At 49.1% G+C, this 12,731-nt stretch overlaps 1 protein-coding gene across 2 annotated transcripts in view; it reads right to left on the bottom strand.

Moving 5' to 3' along the window:
• The window catches only part of FLVCR2 (FLVCR choline and putative heme transporter 2), a 32,770-nt gene extending 21,476 nt beyond the window's left edge, over positions 1-11,294 (bottom strand). For both annotated transcript variants that reach the window (XM_082762562.1, XM_082762563.1), the window contains exon 1: positions 10,731-11,294. In XM_082762562.1, the coding sequence (XP_082618688.1) occupies positions 10,731-11,243 (513 nt within the window). In that variant the 5' untranslated portion in view covers positions 11,244-11,294. The remainder of the gene's footprint in view (positions 1-10,730) is intronic.
• Positions 11,295-12,731: the final 1,437 nt, after the last annotated feature.

The following is a 12,731-nucleotide window of genomic DNA, read 5'->3' as shown; positions in this document are numbered from 1 at the left end:
TCAGACATCAGGAAAAGAGCCATACACGAGCTCAGCTCCTGCTTGCTCTCAGAGAGGTTCTGCACACTTAGCTCTGTACAGGGCAAACACATTTTTTTGTTTAGTAACACTTTTTTTCCTCTCCCATTTCCTGGTTTCATCCTACACATGGTGTTGCAGACAGTAACAAGGCACACAGAAGAGCTTATAACAGATTCAAGGACTGAGAAGACACAAAAAAAGAGACAGCGGGTGGCCATGCAGCCATTCTCATCCCTGCTTGAAACAAAGATTTCCAATCTCCTTTGCAGGCTGTACCATTAGCTGGGAGGTAGAAAAGCACTCACATTACTGGTACAGTGCTAACTGAACCAATACAGACCAGCAGTATAAAAAAAAATTACTCATGCTACACCAGTGCAGCCTCTCTACAGCTACTGCCCTCATCCTCACGCTGACAGGAGGTAATATGCAAAGCATGGAAACCAGAATATATTCAAACTAAGCCCGTTGCATGTACCATTTCCTCATGGGAAACACCAGATAGGAATCCATGAGCAAAACGAAGATCTGTTGCCCCACAATAATGCTGCCCAACAGAAGGATCCAGTGCTCAGCGTCTTCAGAGTCCCTGGAGAGCATCAGTTCACGTAACTGGTTTTACTCTGCAGGCAAGGAAAGCAAGGATCAAGAAAACTGAGGACTGTCGTGCCCACGTCACTGCCAAGCATGGCAGAACAGAGCAGAACAACCCTGAGCCCTGTCCCTGTCCCAGGCTCAGACAGGTCTCCTGCCTTGCCCTCTAGAAAAACTCCTTGCACTTTCTGCATGCTTTTGCCATCACACCTCCATGTTTCGGGGACGATGACAGACTCATTTTGGGAGAGCCACTGTACTGGCCAGGATCAAGGTCACAGAACAAACACATCCTAGGTGCCACAACTGCTGGCTGGGACAAGAATGGGCTTGTGCTCTCTAGCAAACTCCCCACAAGCCCTCCTCCTCCTCCATCCAGCTGGTGGATCTTTGAGACGGGGAGAACGCTTATAGATCAAACAGAGCTGCCTGCTAGACTCAGAGACAGCATTTAGCTTAAAGACATGTAACTTTCAACAGCATCTGACCAAACTTTGTGTCAAACTGTGTCCTCCTCCACTGGGAGGCTGCAATACCGAGGTCCAGATTGCAGCAGACGTCTGTGCTGAGTTCATTCCCAGCACCGGGGCATCCCAGGACCTGGTGGGAAGAGTCACCAAGAGACTACAAACGTGCCACGCCGGTACAGGCCATTTTCTGCAGCGAGAACATTCAGGGGTTCATTAAGCACAGTGAAGTGAAACGCAAACTGGGATGTCCCCAGATAGTAAGCCAAGGACTGGAGGAGTTTGAGACAAGTCCAGATACCACCAGTAGCAAAGGCAAGCCTTCCCAACACCCATGCAGCACAGGCAGCCTCCGACACAGGACTGAACTTGCCAGAGCTCAGCTTTGTCCAGACACAGCCTGTCCCCTGGCTGTTACAGCTGCTCAGGGCTGCTCTCCCAACCCATGCTGGCTGCTGACACGGGAGACTCGCTGACTACCCGTGAGCTTGACCATCAGTTGGCTTAGGGGCTTCAAGCCCCAATCTTTTGTTAAATTGCACGCTTCCCTGTTCTCTGTACAAGGCAATCAAGCCTGTAGCTTCACAGAAAAGGCACTTACACTGAAGCCAGAGCACATCCAGAGGGCAGAAGCCTGTTTGTCTCTGCAGCAAGTTTATTTTGGCCAGAGTGCAGTCCTGCTGCTCCAGCAGGCCTGCCCAGCCCGGGACACAGCCATGCTTCAGTACTGCAGCCACCCTGGGCTTCTCAGCATTCCCTGAAGTTCAAGCTTCAAGGAAACAACTTTCAATACTGCTCCTTTCCAGAGGAGACTGGAGCCCTCCCAGCCCTCACCTACTGGGTTCCACGTGGGCTTCTCCACCTTTTACCAAATGAGGTCTATAAATTGCTTCCTGGAAACTGCTGCCTTGCCTTACTGCCCTTTCATTCCTAGAAGAACCAGGCTGGATTCCTGTGCTAGCTGCTGCTGCAACAATCACATGATGCTCACATGAGTTGCTGACCCACGACAAAACATGCAGAGGAAGAAGGGAGGTTTCTCTGGGGCCACAGTCAAGATTCACTCTTTTCAGGTCTCCCTCTATCCTCTTCTACCTGAAAAAGGATATTGAGAATCTGTTCTACACATCATTCGTAAATCCATCTCTGAGAAGTCCTATAGCCACCGCCTATCAAAAAGGGCTTACTCAGCTCTCCTGGATACTTCTGTTGGCTTTTCAGAAGACCTGAACAATTTTTCCTAACCACGAAAGGATGCTCGTCCTCACTGTTCCCCTTCCAGATAAGGTAACGCTTGTCCACTTGGAGTTTCTTAAACCTGCGAGAAAAATAGAAGGTAGAGGGGAAAAAAAAATGCCAGCATAGCACTAGGAAACATGTTATATTTCAGGGTCACTGACATTATTAATCCTATGAAGAGGAGATCCCATGACTTGGCTAAAACTGAAGATTTCCCAGGGGATACCCTGGATTATTCATTGCACTTTTAGCAACAAAGACAAGTTCTCTACATCATGATGAGTATTACACCACACCTACTTCACCTTCCACAGAGATTTTCAGCTTGGTTCTCAGCAGGCCAGTACCCCTGTCACCACCAACCCAACAGACAACAGCGTAACCCATCAGCAAGAAAATTTAAACATTCCTTCACAGCAGAGAAACAATTTTTCTCCCTTCTCCACAGTTCCCACATCAGGTCTGGGAAACCAAAGCTGGCTCTGCAACGCTCTGTGCTACCCCTCTCAGAGCCATTAGGGCTCATAGTGCAGTCTTTCTCACCAGGGCACAAACTAGCATCTCCAACCTTTGTGCAAGGTCTCCAAGACCTATACAAATAGGGTCTCACTCCCAAAATTCAGCATTTCCTTAGTCTTCCAACACAAGAGCATCCCCACACCCATAAAATGCACAGCACTGTCCTGATCCTCATGAATCTCCCTGCAGGAAGCAGCCTGCTGGCACTTCATTTTACGGCTTTGGGGTGATTTAAACAGAATAACAGGGAGGTCTACAACCACAGCAGAGTCCAAAGGCTGAGAAACAAACAACGGAAAGAATCTATTTCCTACCTGAATTTTGTCAAGGTGCAGTCCCAACACTGACTTCATATTCAACCATCCACCAAAACAGTTGATAAAATTGAGAGCAAGTGGCAAGTACGATGGTATACATGTACCCAAGGTCTTGAAATGGAAAATGGGATGTCTGATTTATCTGACTGTATACCAAGAGTCTGCCAAAGGATGATAATCAGTGCAGAATCAGCATAGAAACTGTAAATGAATGATCGATGGAGGAGCGGGTCTCCACCTTAAAGAAAACTAAGAGTCAGCACCAGGAATACAGAAGCCCAATAAAATCCCCAAGCAAGCAGGAACATTGACAGAAGAGACCACCACACCAGGAAGGTCGATTAAAGTGTTAAAAGGCAGAAAAAGACATATTGCAAAGGCAAAAAAACACAACACAGAGAAATTGTGACAATGCCCTTGCAGGCTACGTAAGCGTCATGACAAGGATGATGCAGAGGCTGCATTTTTAGGTTCCATAAATACCCTCTTGTGAAGACAGCCTCTGAGAGGCACAATTCATGATTCAGGCCTAGGGCAGCACAGCGTGCCCACAACCAATATTAGCAGACGGTTCTGCACTGCACTCACATTCAGCTTCCTTGCAGCCACGAGCTGGGGGGTGGAAACAGCTCCAAACCACCATGGCAATTTTAACTTGCAAGAGGGAACTGTCTAAAAGGAAAGCTTCTTGAAAGGCAATTCAAAAGACAAAGGAACTAACCGCTTGCAGGTGGCATTGAGACTGCACAGAGACACTGAGACACCACATCAGGGGCTCAGAGTAAGCGTACAGAACGTTATCAACACTTCTAGAACAGGAGAAATAAAAGCAATCACGGTTAAAGAGCAAAGAAGGAAAAAAAGAACACCACACACCTCAAAATCTGTGCTTCATTTCTTCAAGCAAGAAAAAGAGGAGACAGCAAGCTGGACCAAACTAAAGTCAAGCCGTAATTAGGCCAAAAAAGGCTGGGGAACAGCTTGACAAACTAATTAAAAAGCTTCATACGCTGCACAATCAGGAGGCCTGCCAGGAAGTCTGGACAGCCAAAAGATGATCACCATGGAAGGAAAACATCTGAGACAGGGAGAACTAGATGAACTCTTGCATCAGCACTCACTACGTGATTTTTTGGGGAAGCTTCCACCTCGATAGAACCTCTTCATACGGCAAAAAGTCTGAAGTGCTATCAGTGGAAGGCTTTATTCAATTTATTGCAGTCAGTTCGTTCTATGAGGTGGCAGGACCAGATGGGATTCATCCAAACATTGAGAAGAACGAGACAACAGAAAACCCACGCTACTCACACACAAACACACCAAACCGTTAACTCTGGTCCCTTACCAAAACACTCAAATCAGGAATGCAGGAAGGCACTTTCCCAAACTGAGACTTTTTTTTGAGTTAGTGAAAACAGAGCGGATCCTCCTCTCTCTTTTCCGTAGCACTTACCAGGAACCACTAATTGCCCCAGGGCTGCCTGACCTAGGCCAGATGCTCCCATGTCCTCATGCACTTGTGCACTGCACCTTTCTAAAGAATTGTTTCATGGTGAAAAAAATAACCAAGGGCTTCACCTGCTTTCAGCAAAGAGAGCCTGTTGCCTTTGTCAACACACCACTGGAGCTGTTCTACCCTTCTAATCCTTGACATCCACAGCGACCAAGGAGATGAGGAATCCTCTAGAAAGCCAAGAGCAGTATCATGCTTGGAAGAAAACAAGTGACACTTGAATCGTTTTACGGAGTCCAGTAAGAGGTGAGACCAGGTCAGGATGCTGCACAACCCACGTTAGCGATCTTCTGGTACCAACCAGTGCAGAGGTGCAGAATCTAACTGGTAGTGGCAAAAGGACACATATTTAACTGGCAAGAGGAGGAAGAAGCAGCACAGTCTGCTGGATCTGGACACCACGTCTTGTCACGGCAGGATTACCCTTAGGAAAGCGAACAGAAGGGCTCCCCTTCCCGTGCATTGCTCTCACACATATGGGAGGGGGACTTTGACCCCCACTCGGTACAGACATCGGACAGTTCTGCCAAGGCAATAAAACTCATCGGACTGGGATCTTCACTACATTCACTCACCCTGGAAACCCCTCGGAAGAGGCACGTGTTCCAAAGTCCTGGGCACCACAGCTTCTCCTGTTACTCAAGTCCATGTGTCACAGCTCTGCCCTATAGCATTTCCTCCTTTTTTAACTACAGGTGTCTCCCATGCTGTAACCACGATATTTCACCTTTGCGATAAGGGAATTACAGGGTCATAACCTGCAGAGAGCAGACAGCCACCCCCTTCCACACCCTGTGACTCCTACTGCACACCAGCTTCCCAGCCCCTTGCTATTAGCACAGGTCCCAGCTGCCTTTGTGCAAAAGGGCTACAGTAGAACCAAATACACACAGCAGAAGATCTGTGCAAAGCAGCAGCTGCCACTTCCTACCCAGTATATTTTTATTTGCATTGCTGCCCAGAATATGCTTCTTCCATGGATTTCAGTATTTCTGTCAGTGGCATAAGGGCCCACTGAAATCCAGGCCCGTTGAGGTCAATGTACTTAAATGTTTGCATACCACAGTTTAGTCACCTTTTTAGCAGTGTTTTAAGAAGCAGAAAGGACCCAAGTGGCAAGAGGAAAAAATGTAATCCAGCCCTCACGAAGAGATAAGATAGAGCTTAAGCTGTTTTTTTTTTTTTTTTTTTTTTTTTGTTTTTTTTTTTAAATCCATTCACACTGATAAGAGAGAGAAGTTATTTCTTCAAACTGCACTTGCACAACCAAAGCTCTTCTGGAAGCAAAGTAAACTCCTTCCTCATCATACTTCTTCTGTGGCATCATCTCCTCATACTGTTTAACGCGATACAATGCCAGATAACGAAGGCCACTTCTCCAGGCAAGTCATTTGGGGCCTCTCAGCACCGAACACACCTTCGCCCGGTTTACTGGGGAAGAAATGCAACGCAGCAAAACAGCAGCAGCAGATAAGAGACAGTAAAGCAGAAGAGGGGTTTCGGCTCCAACAGCCACCTCAGCAGCTGCTGAAGTACTCAGCCGGGATGACACTTGGGTCAAGGACCTATTACAGTCACATAACAGAGCCAGCCTCCAGGGATCCTGCAGGGCAAGTACTCAGGGTGCCATAGGGCAGCCCCTCCCAGCAGAAACACTGCTGTCATTCATTTAACTCCCATGCTAGTTCAACTCAGCAAAACCCAAAAGTTGTCCCCTTCTGTGAGGGAAAAGGGTGAGCTGCTTTTGGCGTGTGGCTGGGGAGGGAGCACCAGATGAAATGAGCAGAAAGATAATTTCAGGTTCCTGTGCCCTTTATAGAAGCTCGGGCATTCCTGGGATAGCCACGTCGCTGTTTGGTCAGCACACTCTGCCACACTGAGCCACATCCAGGATCTCGGGGAGCTGCCCACATAGTGCTCCTTGTGATCCCCATGGCCAAATCCACCCTGCCCTTCTTTGCAGGAAGAGAAAGGAGCCAGGGCTGGAAAATATCACCTCTAACTATCGCCACTACTGGCTCCTCAGTAAAATCTTCTCTGTCCTAAGAGCTAAAACCCCAGGAGACGTAGGGCCAGACTACGGAGGCATGTGAGGTTGACTACCCCTGTCCCTATTTCTAACAGGGATCAGATCTCATCAGAAGAGATGGGGAGCCCCTCAGCAGAGAGGGAAGAGCAAATGAGCTCTAGGAAGAAGTCTGCTTGAAGAGATGAATCCCACTGGACACGCTCCATTTCCACGCTTCTTGGGCTTTCAGAGGCTGCCTTACCTGAAGGGCAAACAGCACAGAAGAGGGTTAGCGAGGAGGCAAACAGCACAAAAGCAATGGCCACTCAGATGTCGCAGACCTGATTACTCCCAGACACTCACCCCACACCACCTCCTGCAGATTCTTTCCCTCATTTCAAAACACAAGAAAAGAACCTACCAGAAGAGAGAGAACATTTCATTCATGCTTTATCATCTGCTTTACTCACTTCAAAAGCCATCACCTCATTACTGCTAGACTAACGCTCCCAGCACTATGCAGATAGCACCTAAAATCTCTGCCTCAGGCTGTTTCTTTAACAGAAGTCCTAAATCACCTAAGTCACAGAGGCATCCCAGCTCCATCTGAACAAGGGCAGACCCCACCTGGAAATTAGTAAGCTGTTGCATCATTTTTCCCCCCCACGGGCAGAGACAAGCATAAAATTGAAGTTTTCTTTCCTCCTAGTCTATCAACAACTTCTATCAACTCCTGCTAAAAAATGAAGCATCAAAATTACAGCAGAGAAATCATCCAACAGCCTGAATCCTTACCCCAAGTCCCTCAGTCAGAATGGAGAGAACCAGGAAAAAGGTTGTTTTAGTCAAAATCAACACAAACAAAAAAAAATATGCTGGTGGCAGAGCAATACAAAGTCACAAACACAAATGTCTTTCATTGCTCCAGCACAACACAGTTAACACAGTGCTCTTAACGCCAACAGGCCTGAACAAGCGTTGCCCAAGCATGGTAGTCCAGCACATGCCACAGGAGCTGATGCAGAGCGCTGAGGAATTGCAGTACCTGACCAGCTGGCTCTAGCTCATGTATCTCAAATAGTCACAAGAATTGGAAGCAGCACAGCCCTGATGCATACCACTCTCTCCCACCCAACCTTCATGCACAGGACTAATGCAGATATCCAGCACCACGTTCCTCCACAGGTGACACTGCTGATGACGTAGAAGACCCATTGCCACTCACGGCTGCATTTCTGATGCTTATCAGTCAAGTTCCTCACAAATTAAAACACAGCTGAAAGGCATCACTTCTATTTCCTTATCCTAGAACTTCAGCCTGAAGAAAGATGCCAATGTAGATTTTCTTGGTCTTTTAAATCAATAAGCTGATAGTAATATTTGAATAACATTAACGATCTCGTGTCAAAGTATCCAATTTACAAATAAATCCCATTCTATACCAACCCATATACAAACGTGCATGGACAAGGAAAAAGAATGCAACAACTAGTGCATTTCTCTGTTAAAATAGGAAGAAGTACAATGTAATGTATACGAGAAATGGGTAAATAAAGAGACTGTGAGAGTGCTCTAATTCTTCTTTGCACTGTGATACCACAGCCAACACACCATGACCAGAAAAGCGTGAGGAGAATCTGATATTATCTAAGAGGATTTTTATTTATTTTTTTTAAAGATATTTAACACACCACCTGGCATTTCAATAATTTACTATTGAGAGCTGAGCTTGAACCCGAAGGTTACTGTCACACAGCAAGCAGTTGCCGTGTCCTGAGCAGACATCAGCCCAGAAGTCACGGATGAGCAGAGCAGCAGGGCTCCCCTCAGGACAGCACTGCTGAGTGCAGTTTAAGGTGGACAGGACCATAAAGATGCAGGTGTATCAAACAAAGAGGCAGTCAAACTGCTCTGCTCACCCCTGTAGCTGCTGGTACTTCTGCCAGATAGGGATCTTAGTGCTTGGCACTTGATAAATAAGCATGTCAGAGATGTCTACCTTGAGGATCTTTAACTTGGACTGTAATGAAGTAACACGGCTCTGAAAAGAAAACCACACAGTTGTGAATGAATGAGCAGAGGGTATAATTTGCCATACTGAAATTACAAACCCACCATACTGTGCCCTTCACTGTCACTCCCTAAAACATACTCTTTAACTACAGACTCAGGAAAAAAAGGGAAGCTTCTATTTCTTCCCCCTGGTCAACCTCACTGCTAAGCAAAATAGCTACTTTTAACTCACTGTAATTATGCACATCAGAACCCTTGATTAAGGGAATGAAATGAATAGGTCTTTGCTATGGAGTACACCCTGCCTTTAGTCATTGCCATTTCTTGTCTCCCTGATTCTCTAAAAGGAAAGTCTGGGCTTACAAAGCAAGGGTTATGTACTGACCCGTGGCCTAACTGCAATGTCAGTTCAACCCCCAGAGCAGTGTGGAGAACCAAATGTCTAACCAAAGTTTGCCTTTCACAATTGTTAGACTAACCCACCCCTTTCAGGGCGATGAAGATACTGCCTACGCACATAGCACAGGCTGAACACCTCATTGTTTGGATTTCTTATGCACACTATTGAGTAATTCCACCTGAATAAAAAAAAGGAAAAGTCTGACAGTGAAATGCTCAGTTACTTATTTACTCCTAAATCAGCAGTGTTCATGCCAAGTTAAATGCCTTCCACTCTAAAGATTCATTTAAAACACATAAAAAACAGCCCACTAGCTTGGGTGGAAAGAGGAAAGTGAAAGAGGAAAGTTTAGATTCACTCAGAGAAAGGTGAGCATGATTTCTCTTTCCAAAAGCTGTAAGCCAGAGTCTGCCTAACACAGTTCCACAAACATCAGTTCCTCAAATGTTATCTCCGAGCATTCACCTCTTTTTGCTACAGCGATATTTCAATCAGTACAGAAAGGCAGGATCTAGGGGAAAGGAGACCTCAGATCTTGCTGATAATTTTGTATGCTGTAGGAAGAACCATGCTTTACAAACTACCCAAACGGCAAAAAACACCAAAATCTGAATGGTGTCCACCCACAGCCCAAACCAGAGTCAGCTGAGGGAAGTGTGCAGTCACGTGGAAGGGATTACATCAAGTGTTGGAAGTTGGAGGCACGGGTCTAGCTAAGCTGCTAATGCCAGACTACTTCCCTCTTCCTCATGCCAATGTCACAGAGCTGGCCTCACTTCTGTGCTGCATCAGCATTAGTCTATCTGCTTCAAGCAGCAGGGATCAGTGGGTGTTCCAATGCAAGGGTCAGCAAGTCATTTCCCTGATCCTTTCAAAACTGTGAAAAAATTATCTCCTCCAAGCACCAGCTAGCTACCAGAAAAGCATGTTACAGCTTGAGCAAGCGTGAGCCACTGGCCTCCCTGACCTGCCTTTATACAAGTGTGCTCAGAGGCCTTACGTCCTCCTAGCCTGGTGGAAGATTCGCTTCATTTCACAACAACTGTGGAGACTCCGTGCCTTACTTTTAAGGGAGAGAAGTTGGTTAAAGGCCTTTTCCCCTGGGCCCAGTCACAAGGAGGCGGCAGCTATTCTCCTTCGCCCCATCTAGTAGTCGGCAGGAGTAGGATATTGCCGTGTCAAATCCCAATGCAACCACAGCCCTGAGATTTGCCGGACACTCAGCTGAAGGCATGTTTCTCAGCACCACGCTTCCCTCTCCACTCCATCCCTGGTGCTATCTGACCACACCGCTGGCACAGAGGCTCACAGAGAGGGGAGCAGGAGGGAAACGGGGAAGACTTCAAGGCCCAGCACTGCTTGATGCCAGACCTTGTACCGCCTCCAACTTCGTAGACCCAGATCCCACTCACCTTGGCCACCGCATCCACCCCACAGCCAAATTCAAGCTGTGTCCCTCCCCATACAGGCTCCGAGGGGAGCTTTGTCCAGTTGCCTCTTCCCCTGGCTCCATCCCACCAGGAGGGAGCACACACAGGCCCTCTGTATCTCCACCTCAGCTTGTCGCTCTGCCCCGTTGGCACTCCCTGGACCCCTCCAGGCCTCACCCAGCCCCACCTGGGCAGCACCCGCCCCGTACCTGGTTCCCGAAGACAGCGATGGAGCAGGCGGTGGAGACCTCGCGCGAGCCGAACCAGACGGAGGCGATGCACGAGGGCATGCCCAGGATGAAGACCTGCGCCAGGGAGCAGATGACCTGCCCCAGCACCGTGACGGGGAAGAGGGGCGGCCGCAGGCTGCCCAGCTTCACCCAGGCGCCCAGGGCATTGAGGGCCGAGCCGGTGAGGGCGATGAGGCGCAGACCCCTCCTGTCCAGCAGCCAGGCGACGGGGAAGAGCAGCGGGATGTAGGTGAGCATGTAGCTCATGGACAGCCAGTCGATGGCGAAGGCGCTGACGCCGTAGAAGCGCATGAAGACGTTGCTGATGCTGCCGTACTGGATCCACTGGAAGGCGTTGCACAGGGAATAGCTGCTGAACAGCAGCAGCACAGCCCAGCGCCGCCGGGACACCCGCACCTCCCCGGCCACCCCCGGCCCCCGCTCGTCCCCGCCGGGCTCCGCCGGCTCCTGGAGGCTCTTCTGCCGCACCATGCCGGCCCCGCTCGGCTCCCCGCAGCCAGCTCCGGCCGCTGGACCGAGCACCTGGCCGGGGAACCTCTCCCGGCCGCCCTGCCGGCAAGCCCCGGACCCTGCCACCGCCCCCGGCCCGGCCCGGCCCTCCCGCCCCGCCCGCCGCAACGCGCCGCCCCTGGGCCGCGGGGAGCGCCGTGTGGAGGGGCGCTGACAGGGCCACGGGGGCTGGCGGTGGCCTCCGGTGGTCCCCGGGGGGTGGCCGCCGTGCTGTGTGCTCCAGCCCCGGGTCTGCGCCCAGAAATCGTAGCACCTTCCCCGGCGCTGTGGCACGCTGCTGCGGGGGCAGGCTGAGCGATGGGGAAGTGTTGTGCCCTCAGCCCTGGTGTTCAGCCCTCATCTGTGGTGTTCAGACCCCAGTCAGGGTGTTCAGCCCCCAGCCCTGGTGTTCAGCCCTCAGTCAGGGTGTTCAGCCCTCAGTCCTGTTATTCAGCCCTCATCTGTGGTGTTCAGCCCTCAGTAAGGGTGTTCAGCCCTCAGCCCTGATGTTCAGCCCTCATCTGTAGTGTTCAACCCTCCGCCAGAGTGTTCAGCCCTCAGCACTGCTCACCTCAGAGCAGAAACAAAAGATCCCCCCCCCCCAAACACCAAGGTGCCCCTCTGCGAATTGAAGGCACCAGGCAGCCCATGCCCTCAATGCAGACCGTGGGGACACATCCCCACACCAAGCCGGCTGCCCAAGGCCCCCGCCAGAGCCCACAGATAAGCACCGGGCAGGGACACAATGTTCGAGGGCACAGGGGAGGTTATTGGCGTGCTTTCTAATGCCTGGTGCAAGACAGGCTGCAGTAGACATAGATAAACAGGAGTCACAAAAAGGCTGTGGATTGGCCCAGAATTTTGGTCAGGGACAACACTGTGGGGGTGTGTGCAGCCTCTGACCCAGTCTGAAATGCCGCGGTGGGTATCTGGAGAAGGAAGCGTTTTTGTTTTTCACTTGAGTTGGCTTTCAGTGAGTTTTTATGCTGGGGCACACTATGAAATGAAACACGCAGTGAAGTCAGAATTAAAGCATTTCAGTTCGACTGAAGCAAAGCAGATAGAAGTGATGTTTGTTTTCATCCTCACAGGGAACTCTCAGTCAGTGAGTCAGCTTGTGTTTTCCAATTGCTTTAGGAACATGTCACCATGGCAGATTGCTGCCTAGAGATCACTTATGATCTGTAATTCTTTTAATTAACATTGTTATCTGAATTGTATAAAGATTGCTCAGCATAAGTGTTAAAACGTGGACGTGATTGCGTGCTAGTGTTGTTCAGCTCTCTTCCAGCATTAAACGAGAAGCTCAAAGTTCACTTGAAAATATGTGAGTGATGACCTGTCTTTAGGACGTCATAAACAAAATCTGAAACAAAATCTTAGGCCACAGATGAAAGAGTGATGTTTCTTTGGCTTGTATTTACTTTGTGGACCACTATCAGAAGGTACTGGTGCCATCCTCCACCTTAT

The sequence above is a fragment of the Aythya marila genome (genome assembly GCF_965140915.1).
Source record: "Aythya marila genome assembly, chromosome: 5".
NCBI lineage: Eukaryota > Metazoa > Chordata > Aves > Anseriformes > Anatidae > Aythya > Aythya marila.
This window is presented reverse-complemented; position numbering and strand designations above follow the sequence as displayed.